We start from the raw sequence: 24003 nt of genomic DNA on the forward strand, positions 1-24003 counted from the left end.
GAGAGTGAGAAGGGGAGCGGATTTTCAGGCGAGTCGAAGTACTCCCAAAAGCGCTATTACGCCATAAAATATAGTTCCTCTTTTAAATCCGCTTAGAAAAGCTCTACGTTTTATTTTGTACCACCAAACTTGCTCGTATAACTACTCGTCTTAAATAGGAAAAACGTTGATGTGTTTGGTCACTTCTAACTTTATCTCTGATTGGTACCATTGAATGAATGGGGCTAAGCTAAATGCTATCGAAGCGTCGCAGCGCGCTCCAGCGCTTACGTGCACACACACAGATGATAGAGGGATGTATCAACAATTCTAAGTTAAGGTAATAACATATTTTAATATTGAAAATGAGTACACTCTTAAAAAAAATGGTTCTATATCGAACCAGAAATGGTTCTATCACCCGCTTCATATATGGAACCCCCAAATGGTTCAATATAGAACCACTTTAATGGGTTCATTAAAAAGAACCCCAAATGGTTCTTTGAATCAAAGTTAGATGGTTCTATTTAGAACCATTAAAGGTTCTTTATTATTATGAGTAATTTATTATTGATAAGAAATTATAACCGATCTAGAAAATTATAAAAGTTTACTATTTATTAATTGTATTATACAGAAATATAAATCTATAAAAATTACTTAAAATCACATCTCTTTATTCTGTATTAGACAGCAAAACTTTAGTTTACATTTAAAATGTCTCATTACATTCAACCATTTAGTTATTTAATTATTTCCATTAAGCATTTTCACTTTTTAATAAACATACATACGTTTATATCTAAATAATATATATAAATAAATTGCATCTCTGTATTAAACAGCAACTCTTAATTACACTATACATTAAAAATTTTGTTCGTTATTTCCCTTACGCATAGATACTGTACAGTATATGCAGTACTAATTTTTAGTAACTTTTACATGTGTCTGAAATGATGAAAAGAAATCACGGTAACACTTTACAATAAGGTTCATTAGTTAACATTAGTTAGCTACATTAGTTAACATGAACTAATAATGAACTGCACTTATACAGCCTTTATTAATCTTTGTTAATGTTAATTTCAACAATTACTTTATTAAAATCTTGTTAACATTAGTTAATGCACTCTGAACTAACATGAACAAGCAATTAAAGCTTAAATTTTTATTAACTAACATTAACAAAGATGAATAAATACTGTAACAAATGTATTGCTTATGGTTTGTTCAAGTTAGTTAATACATTAACTAATGTTAACTAATGAACTTTATTGTAAAGTGCTACCGAAATCGCAATGCATTTAAAGACAATTCATGAACAATCTATTAAATAGAATGACAATTTACACAAGTTGATTGTACATTTGTTTTGTACAGGTATTAAAACTTAAGCATATATTTTATAAATTAAAGTCACTGTATGCTTAATGGCAAAAGGGTATTGAACATTGAGGAGAAAAAAAAACGCAAACAGTTGTCACGGAGTGACTATGCGGGGCGGAACCAAAAGGAGAGTGAAGAGGCTCCACCCGGACCGGTTTGTACAGACACCGGCACTTGCTGAAACAAGGCACAGCTGTGTGAGTGACGTGGCGAGCGATGGTTGGGCGAGCCACGCCATGGAGGAGGATATAAAGAGAGAAGGTAGAAGTTACCGGAAGGGTCGATTTTCGTGCGAGTCAACTTCCGCCTTGGGCAGCACAACGAAGACCAGCCTCCGAAGAGTCCACAGGCTCTGCTGATCCGGCGACCGCTAGGTAGCGGGCGGAAAGAGTGCGAGGCTGGTCCGGGCGAAAGGACGGCGTGGTTGTGTATAGGAAGTTACTTGTCAGAGTGAAGTTTGATCGCGTTGGATATGTGCTGCAGATGCCGGCTGGGTTGTTAGTCCTTCGGGTGCTGAAATACGTATTTCTGCTACGGCTAGGAGCTGTGGAGAGAGAAGAAACACTGTTCAACAGTCAAGTAAGAACCTCTTGAAACGGAAATACACAAAGCTTTCTTGAAGTGTTGTGCTGTGTCCTTGTCGTCCGTACTCACCTTAGGAGGGTCTTGGACCTTTGTGGATGCCATCAGGGGCCGCCGCGACGGTGTGTGCCCAACCCACCCAGATACGCTCTGTAGCGGTGTTCCAGCTGGAGTCACGTGGAAACCCCTCCAACGTCCCTGGCCCCGTAATACTCCCCCTGAGGACGAGAAGCGAGATTTTTAGATTCCCTTTCCCATTCCCCACTTTAGTTTTAAATAATTTAAATAAAGCTTCTATTTCTATATTTTACTTATCTCTGGTTTGTCTGGTCATTGGGGTGCTGTGGGACCTCCTCGAGACAGGGGCGGTCCGCTTCTCTGGTCCGCTTCTCCGACCTGTGACACAGTCATTCCACAGCCTGTGATGTCAATGTCTTCCACATATTAAGTTCACATTGTCCATTATAAAGTTGAAACTTTCAGATTTGAGAAGATCAGGAGAGCCGTTGAACACTATGGTTGGTGTGGGACCTTTGGGTTCCTGTAAAACAAACATTTCACCTTTTAAGTGCTTTTTACCAATTAACAGAAGCCATCAAATAGACTAAAAATTATCCCATAATAACACAAATAAATTATGACAACTAGGCAAGCGACACTCACGAACCAACAAGACTCATAATAATTGATGTGGAGCTGTATGCTATTTAAGGGTAAACAGAGTAATATTTTTATATTTGCATTGAATGTTACTTTCAATAAAGTGCCTCAAATGCTAACTAAATTACAGAAGACTTACACTATTTACACAGTAAAGGAAGCTGGGATTTTCTTGAAATAATGCTTGCAATAACATAAGTGCAGCATTCCTCACCAGACCTACAAAGATACAAATTATTGTACATTAGGTACAGATATCAATTACAGGGACATTTTACTCAAAAAAGAAAACTCATTCACTCACTCGTTATTTCAAAAATTCACAGCTTTCTTTCTTCAGCAGAACACTAACACAAAAAAGATTTTGAAGAATGTCTGTAACCAAACAACTCTGCTAGCAATTTAATGGACACAAAACCAATGCAGGTCAATGGGCACCATTGTTGTTCGATTACCATACTTTTTCAAAATTTCTTCTGTTGTGTTCTGCTGAAGAAAGTGACGACAATTTTAATTTGTGGGTAAACTTTAACTCTTTCTCAGCCAGCGTCTCTTAATTAACAAGTTTACTCTTCAATGGCAAGGAAAAAGTTTATACTAACATTATTTTCATATTTTCACTTATACAATTTATAGGTGCTAGAACCTTTACATTGACAATGCAAATAAGGCTACTTTACACTGGACAAAGAACAAGCACCTTATGTGGTTTCCTCTCCAATGAGATTGGCATAGAGATGTTTTTTACTTCCTTCTTTTGCACTCCTGATGATGTTTGGGGCCATTTTATTAAGAGATGTTTCCATGTTCTTCACCAAGTCTGTAACCACATTGTCATTCCATGCAGCATCTTAAAACACAAAATCTTTATATATCCACTTTCAGACAAACAAGTTCCTTAAAGTCTACATTAACTTGAGGTTGCAATTGACTAGTGATGTATTTTTCAAAACACAATGTTCAATAAAAAAATAGTGTGAAATATACAGAATTTAAATTAAATCCTCAAACACTTTACAGTCTTTAATGCTAAATTCTAAATGAAATACATACAGTAAGAATTAGCATTAAAGCTACAAAACACAGATTTCTTTTATTTTGCTCTTTGATGAACATTAGGGACAGAAGTCAGATTTACGAGGTCCTTTTAAGCACCTTACCTTTTTGCATCAATGGGGTTTATATTTTAAAACCAGTGACGTGTCTGACCATTTATTAACCATGGTTATCTGTGAGGGAGAGGAAAAAAAACATATAAATTACACTTCACAAACCAAATACACATAAAAACCTGAACAGGTTTGGTTTTTAAAACATTTGAATGTTAAATGTAAGTGTCTTAACAGCTACCATCACATTAATTAATTGTGTGCATCACAGAAAACATGCATGTATAGACTTATTGCGGATACGAACGCTGCACTGCAATCGTGCATTTATAATACAGACCAGCAGAAAGTTCTTAACTGTGGCCAGCAGTTTCCACTTTCCTTCAAGGTTTAGCTCCAACCCTGATAAAACACTCGTGAACAAGCGAAAAATACTCACGGAATATGTGTAAAACTGCGTCAAACATTTACATATATGTGACAGAGCCAAAAAGGTGACTCTGTCAGTGACTACGCCACTCCAATTTACATGGGTAGGAGATCCCACAAAAAGGGCTTCCTGCACAGTTATCCAAATAAATGAATACACTCAGGCCAATATTGCATTAAATCAATTAATTTATTAGATGGTTTTTCTCTTTTTGACTTAATCGTACTCAGGACTTAAACCATCATACGTGCACAGCAGTTATTTCTAGTGAGGGGTTAGCCACTTCACAATACACTTCAAAAAAAAGGAAAAATAAAGATAAACCAAAGTGCAAAACAAAAGGAACCCACACAATACACACCACACTGGTAAACTTAGTAGCGAGTAACCCCCCTCTAATGGTCATAAATAGTACGCGACCTGGTGTAATACTGTCCTACTGATGTTAGGAGCACTGTAAGTCATTAAGGAGACAACATAATCATGGGCCGATAGAAAATAAATCAAACAAACTGAAAATAAATAATCAGCTTCAAATCCAAACAAACTACACAAAGAAATAAAGGTAGGGAAAACAGTGATCAACAGGACCACCAGCACATAGCACTCTACAAAAAAAAGACAATATATGGAATTAAATACACAAATCACACATCAATCCATGATTACACTGCACCATTACATGATTCCAAATAAAGGCATTAATCCAATCGCTAAATAACACAATACAGTACATCTTAAACCCATCTAAAAGCATTAATTTATTATAATCATTAAAATCCCAATATTACATGAATCAGTTAAACAAACATACCATTTTACAGTTTCTTTTACTGCATACCAGACCCAACAGAGAGTTGCTGCAGCCTCACGTTTAATACAATACAATGCAGCACATAGGTCTTTCAGTGTTCCCCCTGCACCATCAGTATTAACTGGTGACAATATCTAAAATGCACACACATAGAACAGACTAGGACAAGAAAGGAACACAATTACACAAAACCAGTCTTATTCTGAGTATAAAAGATCTTATTTAATAACATACACTCACATGCAGTGTGCTGCACAAATCCTTTACGTTCACCGTTATCGACCAGTATGGGTAACCGCAACGTTCGCGTCACATATATAAAATTAACTGAACAAAGGAAAAGGATCGTTACACCCAAATCCCGTTCTAAATAAACCACTTAAATGCCATCAGTCAGCTCATTTTAATAAATAAACTCACATGTAGCATCCAATACCAGCCTGACAGCATTTACAAGTAGAGTGTAGTAACTAAATGCAGAGTTTGGACAGCAACACTCAGAACATACTAGTAACAAAGAAATAAATAAATCAATAAATACATCAAACTCCCTTAAATACCTTCATTAAAAAGAAGACCTACCAACACTTTGTCCTTCCAGCAACGAGCAACCACATGCACGCCAAACAATTGAACAGCGCGCTGTATCCACCGGAAGTGGCGTATATAAAGGCAAAACTACCCAGCCGCGGATGACGCAATGAGGAAAAATAGCTCAACGGCACCCCCTACTGACCCTACTACATACACCCCTGGCTTAATGATCACCGTCCCGGTGAATACTCAACCTATATCACTACTGCCAAGGTCTAAAGGGGGTGAGCAGAGAACTAACTTCTCCTATCCTAGGGGTAACATTCGGGGTCACAGCTTGGGGCAGACGAAAAGGATTTGGGTGCTGGCCTGCTGTACTACGTGTAGAACGTCTAACGGGGTCAGACATTTCTGACTCCTTAATTAGCTGGTCTACAGGGTGATCTAATGGGTCATCCTCAGTACTAAAATCAGACTCCTGTTCTGTTGTAATACCTTCAGGTTGTACTACCATGGGCACAACTGCACTTTCTGTAGGGGTACCATCTTCTCGCATCCCTAGTAAATCAACCACTACTCCCGGACACTCGACCTGAGGGCTAGGACCTGAGTTTTCAACTCGCGTCCCCGTTCTAGTATGAACCACCGCGACTTGAGGTTGGCTTTCCAAATCAGAGTCCTCAGAATTCTGTTCACTCCCGGGACCCAAAGAGGTAGTCGAGTTACTTCTAGCAGCTAAACCGGCCTGATTCGTACTATGTGGTAACGGTTTAAGCTCCGTGCGATGCATAACTTTAATAGGGCCCTCTGTTCCCCATGGCCTTATTTTGTACAATGTCCCTACCTCATCACTACAAGTCACTATCTCATACATAGTAGAACTCCAAACATCTTGGATCTTGTGACGACCCTGAAAGTGATTCCTACAATATACTAAAGTGCCAGGAGGTAAAATAGATACTGACTGAGGACCCGCAGCCCTACGACGGTCGGCTACTGCCTCTAATTGCTCTTTGGCACTGGCATAAATAGAGGTCAGGTACTCTTGGTGCTGAGTAACCCAATCTAACGGGGTACGCTCCACGGTTTCATCACTACTGCCTAACAACCGGTCAACAGGCAATTTGGGCTTCTGCCCAAACATTAACTCGTAGGGCGAGTGTTGTGTCGATTGATGTACTGTAGTATTATAAGCAAAAAGGAGCTGAGGAAGCAATTGTGGCCACTTTCGCTTTTGTTCGGGGGGCAATGTGCGAAGTAGGTCATGCAAGGTCCTATTGAATCTTTCACATTGGCCATTCCCCTCAGGGTGGTACGGAGTAGTCCTACTTTTAGCAATACCATATAACTCACACAGCCGCCTTAACAACTCTCCCTCAAAACTGCGCCCCTGATCAGAATGAATCCTTCTTGGTACCCCATAGACATAAAACCATTTCTCAGTCAAAATCTTAGCTACTGTATTTGCCTTCTGGTCGGGGGTGGGGTAGGCTTGTGTAAATTTAGAAAAAACATCTGTTACTACCAAGACATTTTCCTGTCCATTACTTGCCTTTTCCAACACAGTAAAATCAATGGCAATTATCTCCAAAGGCCTATTAGCTCATAGACCCCCTGCAAAAGTTCTTACCTTAGGCTGTGAGGCCTTAGCCACCATACAACGCTCGCATTCTGTACACCATTTTTTTACATCTCGCCACATGTTAGGCCAATAACACCTTTGGCGAATAAGATCTGTAGTACGCTCTACCCCCTGATGACCGTGATTATTATGGAGGCTCGTGAGCACTTCTACTTGAAGCACTTCCGGTAACAGCAGCTGCCATACCAAATCCCTAGACGGCGGCATCTGAACAGTCCTGTACAAAACCCCTTCCACCTCTCGTATCCGAGACCACTGCTTCACCAACTGCTGAACATTACTTGGGACCCTTCTCAACTCAGCAGCCGCTGGGTACTGCCCATTTTCCCAAAAATGTAGAAAGGCTTTGATACAGGGATCAGTTACCTGCAATGCCCTCAGATCAGCCTTACTACGGATAGGGACAGCATCTACCGTTAGCAAGTCCACCACTTGCTGCTCAAACCCAAGCGGCCTCTCCTGCATAAACATTAGCTCGGGGACCGTAACCCCAGATACATTAGTCACAACCTGATCTGCGGAGTATGATGGAAGCCTTGAGAGTGCGTCTGCATTACGGTTTGCAGTACCGGGGCGATACTTGATCTCATAATTAAACAAAGCAAGTTGAGAAACCCACCGCTGTTCGACTGCCCCCAATTTTGCAGACCCAAGATAACGCAGTGGGTTGTTGTCTGTATAGACTGTCACTGTATTACCAAGAAGATATTCTCTAAATTTTTCTGTCATTGCCCATTTAAGGGCCAACAACTCCAACTTCATTGCACTATAGTTAGTCATATTCCTCTCACTTGGTCGCAACCCCCGACTAGCAAATGCAATAGGCCTTCGTACTCCCCCTTGTTCTTGCGACAATACTGCACCCAAACCGGAATGGCTTGCATCTGTCTCTAGAATAAATGGCAGAGTAAAGTCAGCATACCCTAAAACAGGGGCCTGAATGAGGCGTTCCTTCAGCTCCACAAATGATTTCTCACATATATCATCCCAGTGCTGCGCAAAAGGACCCTGCTTACTAACTGCGGCCTGCTTCCGGTTGCCATGTAAGGCACCTACCAGTCGGTGTAGAGGGGCCGCCAACTGCGCGAACCCCTCCACAAACCGACGGTAGTAAGACGCGAATCCCAGAAACGACCGCAGATCTTTGACTGAGCTAGGTCTACTCCATTCAGCCACTGCCCGAATCTTCTCGGGGTCTGTTGCAACCCCGGCCGCTGATATCACATGGCCAAGATACCCAACTTCCTTTTGGAAGAAATTACACTTCTTTACTTTTACCTTCAAATTATGAGTCCGAAGCCGACTCAACACCATATCCAACCTCTCAAGATGTTGTTCAAAAGTACTGGAGAAAATAACAATGTCATCCAGGTATAGCAAAAGGGCATGGAGGCTCTGATCACCAAAAATACGCTCCATAAGCCGCTGAAAAGTACTCGGTGCATTGCACAACCCAAAGGGCATCCGATTAAATTCAAATAGCCCAAAGGGAGTGCAGAATGCAGTCTTTTCCCTATCCTGTGGAGCCACTGAAACCTGGTTGTACCCACTAGCTAAATCCAATGTACTAAACCACCTAGCCCCACTGAGTGCGTCCAAAGTCTCCTCTATTCGGGGCAAGGGAAAAGCATCCTTGTGTGTTTTTGCATTAAGTTGGCGGTAGTCTACACACAACCGAATAGATCCATCTTTCTTCTGGACCACCACAATAGGTGAGGCATACGGACTACAGCTAGGCTTTGCTACATCACGGTCCACTAACTCTCGAATATGACTCTTAACCAGATCATATTGAGAGGGAGGAAGGCGGCGATATCGTTGGCGCACAGGTACATTATCCACTAGTGGAATAGTATGCTGAAGCAAATCTGTACAACCCAAATCTCCATCACTATAACTAAATACATTGGAATAGTTCTCCAGTAATGCTTGGGCTTGTTGGTTTTCTTGAAAAGTCAACTCAGGCCAGGTACACTGAGAGAAATCACATGTAGAAGTACTCTCTACCTCAACCGCCCGAATAAGTGCTACTGCTTCTACATCCTCATTGTGCACCTGAAACTGCACTGATGTTGTCAAAGCGGGTGACTGGACAACATGCAATTCTCCAAGTATAGTCTTTGGCCCAAGCCAGCGATCTTGACTACCCACATTAATAACTGGTACCCTCACTACCCCACTGACTACTGTTAAGCAAGCAGAGGGGACCAAAAGGTCCCCCGGCAACCGGCCCTCCACAAATGACACTGGTTCCAAATAACAGCTATTATAAGTAATCCCCAACCCTGGATTACAAGTTGCTGGGACCAATTTCATAGCCCCTGCTGGAACACGTACAGCTGGACCTTTCTGCACTCTAGCCAAACCTACATGCCCAGTTTCTAACGAGCGTTCCCACAATTGACACTCTGAAAAAGCCTTCTGCCATACCTTCCCTTCCGATTGTATAGGGGGTGACCTAAAAAGCATATCTCCATGCTGTAAAAAGAGTTCATGGTAACAACTACTAATTATGTTCATCCCCAAGAGACCAGGGACCTTCTCTCTCCTTGCTTGAATGGCCGGGTCAACAGAATCTTTCACAACTAAGACGCCCATCTTAGGCAACGTCTTGCCTAGTATGTCTATATCTGCCTCTAAATACCCCAGATAAGGAATATCGAGACCATTAGCTGCTTTAAGCTTAAGCCACTGACAAGATTGTAGCCGAGACGGAAGGCATGGCTGTAAATACTGTTCGAAAAATGTTTGGGTGACCGTAGTGACCATTGATCCCGTGTCTAGCAAACATGTGAGGGTCACCCCACCAATTTTAATCTGCACTATTGGACACCTGCCTAAAAGTTGATGCTCATTAGCAGAGGGAATGCCCAAAGGTTCCCCACCCGACACATGGGCAGTGCTGTCGGGGGGCACTAGTTTTCCGACGGCTGTGTGGTCGGTCTTGAGCTTACAGTTACCCTTGGTATTGCTCCAAGTTCGACTTTGCAAAATCTTGCAATGTGGCCAGGTTGGTTACAACGCAAGCATATAGGTCTACCATCTTGATGGTAACGATACTGAGAACCACGAGTCTCGACCCTAGGGGTTGGAGGCATTTGTGACAAAAGAGGTCCAGCTTGGGGAACAGAGGACTCCAAACGCTTCAAAATAGCATCCAACTGTGCCTGTTGTTTACGAAGACTTTCTTTGACTTCAGTCAACTCGTCTGTGGGCTTACTAAAAACAGCATTAGAGTGAGCTGCTAGTTCTGTAACATTAGTAATACTAAAGGACTGAGCACGAGGTCGCTGCATACATGGGTTCTCACCTTCCTCCACCCAACGCAATGCTTCCTGGCGAGCCTCTAAAAAACTCAGAGTGGGATCAAGTCTAACTTGACGTCTTAATTCGCGACGGAGCATACCATCTTTCACGAATTCTATGAACTGATCTCGTAAAACAATATCAGGGTTAGCAAAGCATGTGGGGTCTTTGCGCTTAATCACATCCATAAATGACATAAGAGCGTGAGAATACTCCCTTAAGGACTCACCTTCAAGTTGTCGTCGCTGGAAGAACTGTTTCTGAAGACTAATATAAGACTGGGAACACCCATAAACACTGATAAGTATATTAAATATTTTCTCAGGGTCATCTCTCTCAGAAACTGGGCGAAACCTAACCTCTGTCCTAGCCTCCCCATCTAATAAATCAAAAATGGCCAAAACCTGTTCAGAACGTAACATTGGACGCATAGACAGATGGCGTCGGGCCTCCTCAACCCAATCCTCTACTGTCAAGGAGTCCTGGGACAATCTTCCAGAAAATCTAGGGCACTTGCGTTCACGTGGAACATAAACATAACGCTCTATTGCTCCTGCAGGACTTGCTACAGCAGCACCTACTGCACTATCACTAGCAGGAGGGAGATTTTGTTCTCTAGGGAGAAGGCCTGCAGGCTCAGGGGGCACACTCTGGCTTACCTCTGCTTTGAGCTTTGCATTCTCTACCTGGAGCTGTTGTACCATCTCAGTAAGCGCCCTAAGCTGAGCTGCCATATCCTCGTCTGCCATACTACTACTACAAGAGAGAAAGAAAAGACAAAAAAACTAACAAAAAACACAAACACCAAACAAAAAAAAACAAAAAAAAAATGCAAAACAGTCGTCTTCAGGCTTGACCACGATGATTCATGACAGGAATCGATGACCACTGTTTTCCCACCTTATACATATACACAAAAAAAACACAAAAAATACGGCCCAGACTAAATTTATTACTGTCTTTATAGCAATACGGCCTTTAAGATAATCCTGCCGACTACGCCAAATGTGACAGAGCCAAAAAGGTGACTCTGTCAGTGACTACGCCACTCCAATTTACATGGGTAGGAGATCCCACAAAAAGGGCTTCCTGCACAGTTATCCAAATAAATGAATACACTCAGGCCAATATTGCATTAAATCAATTAATTTATTAGATGGTTTTTCTCTTTTTGACTTAATCGTACTCAGGACTTAAACCATCATACGTGCACAGCAGTTATTTCTAGTGAGGGGTTAGCCACTTCACAATACACTTCAAAAAAAAAGGAAAAATAAAGATAAACCAAAGTGCAAAACCAAAGGAACCCACACAATACACACCACACTGGTAAACTTAATAGCGAGTAACCCCCCTCTAATGGTCATAAATAGTACGCGACCTGGTGTAATACTGTCCTACTGATGTTAGGAGCACTGTAAGTCATTAAGGAGACAACATAATCATGGGCCGATAGAAAATAAATCAAACAAACTGAAAATAAATAATCAGCTTCAAATCCAAACAAACTACACAAAGAAATAAAGGTAGGGAAAACAGTGATCAACAGGACCACCAGCACATAGCACTCTACAAAAAAAAGACAATATATGGAATTAAATACACAAATCACACATCAATCCATGATTACACTGCACCATTACATGATTCCAAATAAAGGCATTAATCCAATCGCTAAATAACACAATACAGTACATCTTAAACCCATCTAAAAGCATTAATTTATTATAATCATTAAAATCCCAATATTACATGAATCAGTTAAACAAACATACCATTTTACAGTTTCTTTTACTGCATACCAGACCCAACAGAGAGTTGCTGCAGCCTCACGTTTAATACAATACAATGCAGCACATAGGTCTTTCAGTGTTCCCCCTGCACCATCAGTATTAACTGGTGACAATATCTAAAATGCACACACATAGAACAGACTAGGACAAGAAAGGAACACAATTACACAAAACCAGTCTTATTCTGAGTATAAAAGATCTTATTTAATAACATACACTCACATGCAGTGTGCTGCACAAATCCTTTACGTTCACCGTTATCGACCAGTATGGGTAACCGCAACATTCGCGTCACATATATAAAATTAACTGAACAAAGGAAAAGGATCGTTACACCCAAATCCCGTTCTAAATAAACCACTTAAATGCCATCAGTCAGCTCATTTTAATAAATAAACTCACATGTAGCATCCAATACCAGCCTGACAGCATTTACAAGTAGAGTGTAGTAACTAAATGCAGAGTTTGGACAGCAACACTCAGAACATACTAGTAACAAAGAAATAAATAAATCAATAAATACATCAAACTCCCTTAAATACCTTCATTAAAAAGAAGACCTACCAACACTTTGTCCTTCCAGCAACGAGCAACCACATGCACGCCAAACAATTGAACAGCGCGCTGTATCCACCGGAAGTGGCGTATATAAAGGCAAAACTACCCAGCCGCGGATGACGCAATGAGGAAAAATAGCTCAACGGCACCCCCTACTGACCCTACTACATATAATTTCCCTTCCACCGTCTTCCACCCGGTTCCTTTGACCACGCGCTTCATTGAAATAACACCCCTGTCTCGAATTTCGTCTCCTTACAACACAGCTGTCTTATTGTGCTTGGCAATTTAATTTAAAATGACAAAGAAATAAAGCAGGACTGTAACGTAATTCATTAAAACCCGGAACAAAATGTATTTAACAGAGCTTTTATAATGACGGTTGACGAAGCCCGTCAGTGCTTTAACGTTACCAGCAGTATTTTTTAACTGAGGTAAATATTATAAATGTAGCTAGTATCACTATTTAGCACAATACCTACTCTAACAAAAATAAATATTAACTAATTATACTAAATATTTCAGTAATATCGTTTCAAAAATGTAGAAAGTTTACTTAACAGTTACCTCAGGGTACAAACAAGCAAAAATGCCGGTCCGGAGTCCGAACTCCTCAGTTTAAAAAAATAACTGTCACGCCTCGAGGCTCATCTTCGCGTATGGTGGTGGTCTTGGTCTGCCTCTCCACATAACCACCGCTCTGGTTTAATAAACAGAGGAATATAAACACACACACATACATAAATAACATGTTTAATATAATAAAGCTTGACGGTGAAAGATTTTATACCCTAAAATTGCCAAGTTTCCCTCAGACATCACACGTAATTGAATTAAACACTATTGGGCGGTTTTCTCGGACAGGACTTATCACTGACTAAAATACTGACATCTCTTAACATATGAGTGCTATTGTTTTGTCTCAAAATGCACGCCAGTATTGTATTTTATAAGATTTGTTTGTAAAAATGTCCCAATTATAATTAAGACGGAGTCCTAAACCCTGTCCGGTATTATCTTAACTAAAATAACTCCACTTTAACTCGGACACATAACACACACTTTAAGTCGGTCACATAACATAACACACCTTTATATAACTTATATGTTTACAAAAACGTCGAGTATTTGCGTCTTTGCCAATTAATATAGTCTAAAATTAACATTTATTTACAAACACTTACCTGACGTGACCTTGAGGAAACGGCTGATGACTTGTGTCGTTGTGGGAAACAGTGAGTGATTCCGGCTGTTACATGCGGAATGTTCTCAGATGAAATGACCTGTGATTCAGATCCTTCCGAGTTAAGTTAAGACATTTTAAATTAAAAACTCACGCACATACTGTATATACACACGCGCGCGCGAGCGGGTCGCGCGCACGCGCGCGCGCACACGGGTACACACACGGGCATATTTAGAAGTTTTATTTAAGATTGTTATGATATTGGGACTATTTCTCCACCCGCTCCTTCAGCTCTGAAGTTCAAATTCGCATGCAGTCCGGTTATAACAAATGTAAAAGATACGAAACATCACTCAACAGCAATATCAATTAAGTGCAATCCTAAAATATGATTTAAAACATAACCCTTTCATTGTTAAGTATGAGAAATTAAAATGAATTAAATCGCATGTTTAAACGCCACAGAGATATCAGAGCCAGCAGTCTGATGGGCTTGCCGAGGAGAGGCTGCGCTGGGCGGGGTGTGAGCGCTTAAGTGTCTGTGATTTTCTGGAGCTCATATGGAGCTCATCTACGTCCGAAAGTGTCCGAGCACATTTTTAAATAGACGCTATCTTTATTAACCGACCGCATATTTAAACTTTAAGCACATACATTCACGCATGAACAACTCTTACAATTACATTTTGTGACCAAATAACAGTAATATTATGAGCATTTTGTTGTCAGGAAACATAGCTGTCATAAGTCCACATATTTACCTGATTTGTCTTAATTAGTTCAGTCAACACTAGCCATTCTGAATGTTGACTGGATTTGAAAATAACCATTCATTTAATATTTTAAACACAGATCTTCTCAACTAGCTCAACAAAAAAAATTGGTTTAACTTATATATTTTTGCCCGTCCAACATTTCATTAGTTGGATTTTTTACAGTGTACACTAAATATTAGTAGCCTATTTGTTGACTCTCTCTTTATTTGACCACAACCTATTGACACAAAGGTTTGTGAATGAGTTGTGTAGGTTTGTAAATGAGTTGTGTAGGTCTGCAATTATTGTGTAATCTTTAGTTTACACTTCAGTCACAAAACGTGAATTATAGAACCATTTTAATAAAAATGGTTCTTTGCCTTCCAAGGGTTCTATATGGAACCCGTTTTTTGGTAAAAGGTTCTATTGGCCAAGTATAGAACCCCACGGTTCTATATAGAACCTCAAGGAACCTTTTTTTTTTAGAGTGTAGACTATTCCTTTAAGTTACTGTCAAAATTAGTATTGTATCAGGCCAGTATTAAAAAGTTAATTCTTCATTTTACACTAAATCCGATATCCGCCGTGCTATTCTGTCATATTTTCTCCCTTTTTACCAAACTGCGACAAACGCCAGTCCTCCTTCTCTGCAGAATGCAATAAATCCGCTTAACAAATCACAGCGCACCATTCCACGCATTGTAAACAATAATGGCGGCGCGTTGAATACACACGGATCCTAGTTTTCCTCATCTACTTTGTACTTCGTGATCAACAAAAAAAAAAAAAATAGTTATTGTGATGGCATTGATAAACCTGTGTTGGTTTTCTGTTGTGGAGAAGAAACGTAAGCCATCAAAATCGAGCGAAGGAAAAATTTCTGCAGTTGCTTGTTTTCCCATGACAGCATTAAGCTTCTGTCATTGACCCCCCAGGGGATCTTATGAAAAACTTTTCATTATTTTACATAAAGTCAACGAAAATCAAGCAGGATAAAAACATTTTGCAGCTAATCGCTGTCAAAAAAGTTCAGCGACGACATCCCAAGGACGACAGCAGGAATGACAGTGTTCTTAATATGACAAAGTAAGTGTTTTGATTAATGCCATTAATGTTTATGCCATTAATGTTTATTTTTTTTAATCAGTGTATACTACTAGTCAACTAAATGAATATAACATGGTAAAGATGAATGCACCTTTATATATTGATTCAATAGATTTATAGCATTTAAAAAAAAACTTGTCATGGATTTATAGCATTTTGCGAAAAATAATCAGTTTTTATAATAAATCTTTGAAAATCAAATTATGGATTTGAATTTTAATGTTATTATAACCTAAAGATGCTATGTGAACGTTTGTAACAGAAAATAGCGGTTTTTATCTTGTCACTTTCTTGGTATAGAAAACACGTTTTTACCCAAATCAAAATGGATTTATTGCGTTTTGGAACCAAGCTCTTCAAATATTCTGTATACTGTAAATAACTGTAAATATTCATTTATTCATATCAACTATATGTATAATGTTTCATTTATGATTAAATGTGTCAAAAGCTGTAAACACATTTGTGAATCCCCTACAGTAGCTTAAACAAAATGTGTTCATTTCATTACAAATTATTATAAATTCATGTTTCTCAGAAATCATTCCCTGAGGAGATTTTGCATCTATGTGTTTGTGTCCCTCTGCTGTAAAAAAAAACACTGAGTGATTTGTATTGAGCAGTAATAGAGAAAATTGTTCTTCTTACACGTTAAACTCACGGCTCGCTGGCTCTCTGCAGATCAATAGAGTCATTTTACTGTAGGCGACATCAGACAGCGAGACTGATTTATGCTTTCCATGACAAATCATTCAATCTAGCGCCAATAAATATTTTGCTTATACCAATTGCCCGTAATTAGGCAATATAATTACAAATAAGTATGTCTGTAGAATATGCATCAATTTTACATTATAATTTAGAAGATGGATTACTAAGTAGGTTTAGGAAATAAATACACTTTTAATGGATTAAAAGTATACTGTTAGACTTGGAGAAAATACCCTTTAATAGTGGTTAAAAAAATCAATAATAAGGTCAAAGATATACAGCAGGTCAAAAGTGAAAATTCACAATCTATACTATTGTGCAGAATATAAAGATCAGAAAATGCAGAATTATAAATAGATGTATGGGAATCTTCTAGGGAGTAAAATAAAAAAAATCTAAACTATCTTACACTTCATCTTAAAAGTAGCTCCACATCTGTGTACACTGGTTATACATATTCTAGTTTAATTGGATAAACATACTTCCTTAAATATCAGTATGAATAGAACTAAATTTAAAACCTACAGACAAATATTTGTGTTATTGCTTATATCTGTATTGTTTTTACTAAATAAAAAACTGCTTTACAACATTGTAAAATGATGAAGAGAGCTATAAAAATAAACTTGAATTGCACAAAAAATGCTAGGTTTGTTCAGCTCATGGTTGGGTAAAATATGGACCAATTCAACCGTTGTTTAAGTAAAGCTTGAAAATGTCCACGTTTGACACAACCACAGGTTAAAACAACCCAGATATTTGTATTGAAATAAACCAACATAGCTTAACTTAAACCTAAGAGTTGGGTTTGTCCATATTTTACCCAACCATGGGTTAAAACAACCCAGATTTTGGGGTTGAAACAACTCAGATATCTGGTTTAAAAAAACATAGCTTAACTTAAATCTAATGGTTGGGTTTGTCCATATGTTACCCAACCATGGGTAAAAACAACCCAGATATTTGGTTTGAAACAACCCAACATAGCTTAACTTGAACCCAACGGTTGTGTTTGTCCATGTTTTACCCAAGTTGAAACAACACTGATATTTGGGTTAAAACAACCCAGCATAGGTTAATTTAAACCTTAAGTTGTGTTTGTCCAAGTTTTACCCAATCATGAGTTAAAACAACCCAGATATTCAGGTAGAAACAACCCAGCATAGGTTAACTTGAACCCAACAGTTGTGTTTGTTCATGTTTTACCCAACTATGGGTTCAAACAACCCAGATATTTAGGTTGAACAACCAAGCATAGGTTAACCTGAACCCGACGGTTGGGTTGCTCCGTGTTTTACCTAACCATGGGTGAAAAAACCCAAACATTTGGGTTGAAAAAGCCCAGCATAGGTTAACTTACCCAACGGTTGAGTTTGTCCATATTTTACCCAACCATGGGGTAAAACAACCCAACATAGGTTAACATAAACCAAATGCTTGTGTTTGTCCAAGTTTTACCCAATCATGAGTTGAAACAACCCAGATATTCAGGGAAAGAAACAACCCAGCATAGGTTAACTTGAACCCAACAGTTGGGTTTAGTCATGTTTTACCCAAACATGGGTTGAAACAACCCAGCATAGGTTTACTTGAACCCAACAGTTGTGTTTGTCAATGTTTTACCCAACCATGGGTTGAAACAACCCAGCATAGGTTAACTTGAACCCAACAGTTGTGTTTGTTCATGTTTTACCCAACCATAGGTTGAAACAACTCAGATATTTAGGTTGAACAACCAAGCATAGGTTAACTTGAACCCAACGGTTGGGTTGCTCCATGTTTTACCTAACCATGGGTGAAACAACCCAGACATTTGGGTTGAGAAAGCCCAGCATAGGTAAACTTAACCCCAACAGTTGAGTTTGTCCATATTTTACCCAACCATGGGGTAAAACAACCCAACATAGGTTAACATAAACCAAATGGTTGTGTTTGTCCAAGTTTTACCCAATCATGAGTTGAAACAACACAGATATCCAGGTAGAAACAACCCAGCATAGGTTAACTTAAACCCAACAGTTGGGTTTGGCCATATTTTACCATGGGTCGAAACAACCCAGCATAGGTTTACTTGAACCCAAAAGTTGTGTTTGTCCATGTTTTACCCAACCATGGGTTGAAACAACCCAGCACAGGTTAACTTGAACCCAACAGTTGTGTTTGTTCATGTTTTACCCAACCATGGGTTGAAACAACCCAGAGTCTGAACTGAATATTCTCAAATTTCATTAGATATACATCCAGGGTGTCTACAAAAGCCATATTAAAGGAGATTCAATGTAGGCCAAGCACCTGTTGACCATTTTGTCTTCACTATAAAATCCATCCATCCTACTACATACATAAATCCCAAAGGAAACCCACTTCTTGTTCCACATAAGGTACGCTTGAAGGCTCAGCACGAGCATGTTAACTGCAATCCGTGATTGTTCAAGTAATTAAATTACAGCTATTAATCCAGATTATTACAATTATTTGCCGATTATGTAACACAGGGCTATGCGCCCTGTATCTGTCATCAATGAGAGAAGACTGTGATGAAGATCACGTGGCATCAGATCAGAACGTGAACAGCTAAGTGTCAGAAAATAAAAGGTTAATCTGATCCACAATGCAGTCTGAGAATATAAAACGGCAGCGTGAACGTTTCCGTGCACCTCAGCTGCATGAGTGTAAGGTGCATATGTGGGTGTTCGAGTGTTGACGTTATCTGTGTGAATGATGGGGTTCATAACTTCTAACCTGCTTTCCTTATCTGATGAATCATCATCCTCCGCCAGGTTCTCAGAGACCCTCTGAGCAATTACACTATGCACGGAAAACACACTGCACACCAAAATCAGCTGTAGCCATCCATTTGTGTGTGTGCATGTTTTATGTAAAAGTACCACGGTATTATTGCGATTTTGTTGTAGTATTGTACTATGATAGCGAACAGGATGGTATAAACTTCACGTCTGTGTAAGACATATATACATTTTATATCTCCACAATTTCAATTCTCACTTCATCTTCTGCCACAGTGGAAAAGCAGCTCTTAAACAAAAGTGACAAGTTCACGTCATCCCTTGAGGGACATTTTCTTCTCCCATTTTCTCCTGGTTCACAATATCTCCTTTTCCCCGAGGCTAAAACGCAAGGCAGAAATATCAGCTCATCTGTGCTCATTTACGCGGTCTTATTTTGCAATGTGCTGACCAAGGACGTTGTCTTCCAGAGCCCTGAGCTACAGAGGTGTGTGGGAGACTTTATATGAGTGATAAAACTCCTCTAATCTAACCCCCTATACAATTTCTATTCAAAGTCGGACAGCAGCGGTTTGACTTCAACATTATTCACTATAGGGTCTCATTCAGGCAAGAGATTTGCTGTGGTACTCCCGCTGCAGGGATCATGGTGTTATTGGTTTTCACACTTAACATTTAAAGCATTTGACTTTAAAAAGTCAAGCGGTTGTGCAAATGAATTAAAAATGCGTCTGTTTTGTCAGGGTTGCATGCTACACAGAAGCGGTCTTTGTTATGGTCCACAAGGGGTTTTGCAGTACAGTTTATTCACTTTTCTTTAGTTTACAATGTGTGTCCTTCTGTTTGATACTGAATGTGTAAATTCATTTCCCTCTCTTTTTCCCTAGCTCCATTCTCCCCACCTGGCTCGGAAAATCAAGTCAAATTTGATGCGTATGGTGACGGCATGGGATGCTACAACATCTTCAACTACCAGCGTGTGCCAGGCAGCGACAAGTATGCTTACATCAAGGTAGGAGAGTGGGCGGAGAGTCTTTCCCTTAACGAGGCCATGATTGGCTGGCCTAGGGGAGCAGACGTCCCCACCTCTCAATGCAGTGACCCGTGTGCTCCAAACGAAATGAAAAAGATGCAGGCAGGAGAATACTGCTGCTGGATTTGCACTCCATGCGAGACGTACGAATACCTGCCGGACGAATTCACCTGCATGCCCTGCGCGCCTGGCCAGTGGCCCCGCCCTGACCTAACCGGATGCTACGACCTGCCAGAGGATTACATCATGTGGGAGGATGCTTGGGCCATCGGGCCCACCTCTATTGCATGCGTGGGCTTCATCTGCACCTTAATGGTCTTTGTCGTTTTCATTCGCCACAATGACACGCCACTAGTCAAAGCGTCTGGTCGTGAGCTGTGCTACATCTTGCTCCTGGGTGTCTTCATGTCCTACACTATGACTTTCATATTCATTGCCAAACCGTCGCCTGTCGTGTGCACGCTACGCCGGCTGGGCCTCGGTACGTCGTTCGCAGTGTGCTACTCTGCCCTGCTAACGAAGACCAATCGCATCGCTCGGATCTTTAGCGGGGTAAAAGAGGGCGGGGTTCAGCGGCCGCGCTTCATCAGTCCCAGCTCACAGGTTTTCATTTGTTTGTCACTGATCTCAGTGCAGTTGTTGCTGGTGTCCATCTGGCTCCTGATAGAGGTGCCCGGCACGCGGCGTTTTACCACGCCGGAGAAACGTCAGACTGTCATATTGAAATGTAACGTACGGGACTCTAGCATGCTGCTGTCGCTGACCTACGATGTAGTTCTGGTGGTGCTCTGCACCATTTACGCCTTTAAGACCCGCAAGTGTCCGGAGAACTTCAACGAGGCGAAGTTCATCGGCTTTACCATGTATACTACCTGCATCATCTGGCTGGCCTTTCTGCCCATCTTCTACGTTACCTCCAGTGATTACAGGGTAAGTTTCTTATTATCCGATACATGCATGCACAAAAAAATGGATATACTGGATTGTGGTTCAATCAAACCATTGCATTGATTGCACAAGCATTTTTTGTGATTGACGATTTTCTAAATAAAACCATCCTAGATAATGTAAAGAACATTATGTGAAAATATAACCTTGATATCTTTAAAGGGGACAAATCTTAGTTTTTTCTAAACTAAAATCTAAACTATCTTACACCTTATCTTACAAGTAGCCCCACATCTGTGTACTCTGGTTGTACATATTCTGGTTAAATTTGATAAACGTACTTCCTTAAATATCAATATTAATATAACTAAATTAAAAACCTATAGACAAATATTTTTGTTTTTGAAAATGTCTGTATTGTTTTTTACTAAATAAAAAAGTAAAAATGATGAAAAAAGCTATAGAAATAAACTTGAATTGCACAAAAAATGCTGGGTTTGTTCAGCCCATGGTTGGGTAAAATATGGACCAATCCAACCGTTGTTTTAAGTAAAGCTAGAAAATGTCCATATTTAACACATCCATGGGTTAAAAAACCCAGATATTTGGGTTAAAACAAACCAACATAGCTTAACTTAAACCTAACGGTTGGGTTTGTCCATATTTTACCCAACCATGGGTTAAAACAACCCCAATATTTGGGTTGAAACAAACCAACCTAAACATAACAGTTGGGTTTGTCCATATTTTACCCAACCATGGGTTAAAACAACACAGATATTTGGGTTGAAACAAACCAACATAGCTTAACTTAACCCTAACGGTTGGGTTTGTCCATATTTTACCCAACCATGGGTTAAAACCATCTGATATTTTGGTTGAAACAACCCAGCACAGGTTAACTTAAACCCAAATGTTGGGGTTGTTCGTGTTTTACCCAACCATGGGTTAAAACAACACAGATATTTGGGTTGAAATAACCCAGCATAGGTTAACTTAAACCTAATGGTTGGGTTTGTCCATATTTTACCCAACCATGGATTAAAACAACCCAGATATTTGGGTGGAAACAAACCAACAAGCTTAACGTAAACTTAATGGTTGGGTTTGTCCATATTTTACCCAACCATGGGTTAAAACAACACAGAAATTTGGGTTGGAACAACTCAGCACAGGTTAACTTAAACCCAAATGTTGGGTTTGTCCGTGTTTTACCCAACCATGGGTTGAAACAACCCAGATATTTGATTGCACAAGCAGTTTTTTGTAATTTACGGTTTTTTATATAAAATCATCCTACATAATGTAAAGAACATTCTGTGAATATATAAGGTTGATATATAAAGGGGACATATCATGAAAATCTGAGTTTCTTCATGTTTAAATGCTATACTGTAATTGGGGCCCCAGTGCTTCTGTCAACCTAGAAAATGTGAAAAAGATCAACCCTGTAACTTTGCAAGCATATGAAAAAAATACGTAATTGAAATATGTCTCCCCTTGTGATGTCAGAAGGGGATCTTATTATAGTAATACAGCCCCTTAATCTGCATTATCGTACCACGCCACTGCCATTGTGTGCAGAGAGAGAAAAAGAAAATAATTGACAGCACTTTGAGTTAGATTTTTGACAAACCAACCATCATTGTGATCAGTGTTTGCATTTCATCAGCTCATTTGCATGTTAAAGGACACACTCAAAAACTGCACTTTTTTGCTCACGCCTACAAAGTGGCAATTTAACATGCTATAATAACTTATCTATATGATATTTTGAGCTAAGACTTCACATAAGTACTTCTAGGGACACCAAAGATTTATTTGACATCTTCAAAAAAATTCAGAATATGACCCCTTTAAAATATTGACTGAGTAAGGTCATATCAAAGATTGTTATGCTTGCAAAATAAAACTTAGATTATGAGACTTTAACCTGAATTTTACAGATAGGGTCACAAATACAAATCCTGAAAAAAAAAACTTTTTGCCTTGCTTGCAAGAACAGCGAAACACCTGCTGTTCAGATAGCGGTTACATGTACTGTATTAGAAAACACCCAAAGCAAGCAGAACTGTCAGATAACAATCTGTTGAGGAATTTAAGTCTACAGCAAACACCCTCAACAGACAACTTCTCAATAGCTTATTGATGCAACAAATACATCAAACTGAGTGATTCATTGTGACAGTACCCGAGCGCCTCTATAACAGCGCATGTCATTCACTAGACCAAGTGAATCCAATGGGAAGAGCCTGGTCTGATGTTATCAAAACAACATTGGCACTCGTGAAGAGAGGTGCAGGGATTGGACTGCGGACATCCACAAAAATGCAGAGGAATTCTTGCAGATATAAAGGTCTTACTGGACCACAGTCAATGAAGTGAAAAGAGAGGCTCGCTGCTCAAGAGATTCGGGCCCTTAGAGACCACTCACACAAAACGCTGATGCCGGTGATACAAACAAAGAGCTTTCTAAATTGCACACGCTGATTGTATTGCGGAAAATCGGAGCTGATTAGAAACGGATCGGACTAATAGGACGGCTTATCAGTCAGCTTATTTTTAGCAGGATGTAAACGCACACGCGCGGGTAACTTATTTAAACCTGCTGATAAGTGGTAATGAGACAAAGCGAAACAGTGATTATCAGAGAGTTCATTTAGTTTCCTGTGAAATTGTTTCTTAAGTGGAACAGTGTTGTGTTGTTAACAAAGGTTTAGATTCCCCCGGGTTAAGAAAATCAGCTCGGTTCAAACTATATCCCCGTTCCAATGCTCGGG

At 39.7% G+C, this 24003-nt stretch overlaps 1 protein-coding gene and 1 long non-coding RNA gene across 7 annotated transcripts in view; one reads left to right on the forward strand and one right to left on the reverse strand.

The window, feature by feature from the left end:
- Positions 1-24003, forward strand: part of grm3 (glutamate receptor, metabotropic 3) — a 58291-nt gene that overhangs the window by 28700 nt on the left and 5588 nt on the right. For all 3 annotated transcript variants that reach the window (XM_055174114.2, XM_055174115.2, XM_055174113.2), the window contains one exon: positions 20190-21265. In XM_055174114.2, the coding sequence (XP_055030089.1) occupies positions 20190-21265 (1076 nt within the window). The remainder of the gene's footprint in view (positions 1-20189; positions 21266-24003) is intronic.
- LOC129455375 (uncharacterized) lies at positions 580-15235 on the reverse strand. 4 transcript variants are annotated; one of them, XR_012357745.1, is made up of 8 exons: positions 13981-15235; positions 13364-13496; positions 3771-3839; positions 3311-3460; positions 2750-2829; positions 2023-2491; positions 1326-1912; positions 580-1157 (listed from the first exon to the last, which is right to left on the reverse strand). It is a non-coding gene; the product is annotated as an uncharacterized lncRNA (long non-coding RNA). The 4 variants fall into 4 exon arrangements; XR_012357747.1 differs by having other exon boundaries at positions 2023-2346; positions 2428-2491; positions 13364-15235; XR_012357746.1 differs by having other exon boundaries at positions 3311-3430; positions 13364-15235.

This window comes from Misgurnus anguillicaudatus, chromosome 15 (genome assembly GCF_027580225.2).
Source record: "Misgurnus anguillicaudatus chromosome 15, ASM2758022v2, whole genome shotgun sequence".
NCBI classification, from domain to species: Eukaryota; Metazoa; Chordata; class Actinopteri; order Cypriniformes; family Cobitidae; genus Misgurnus; species Misgurnus anguillicaudatus.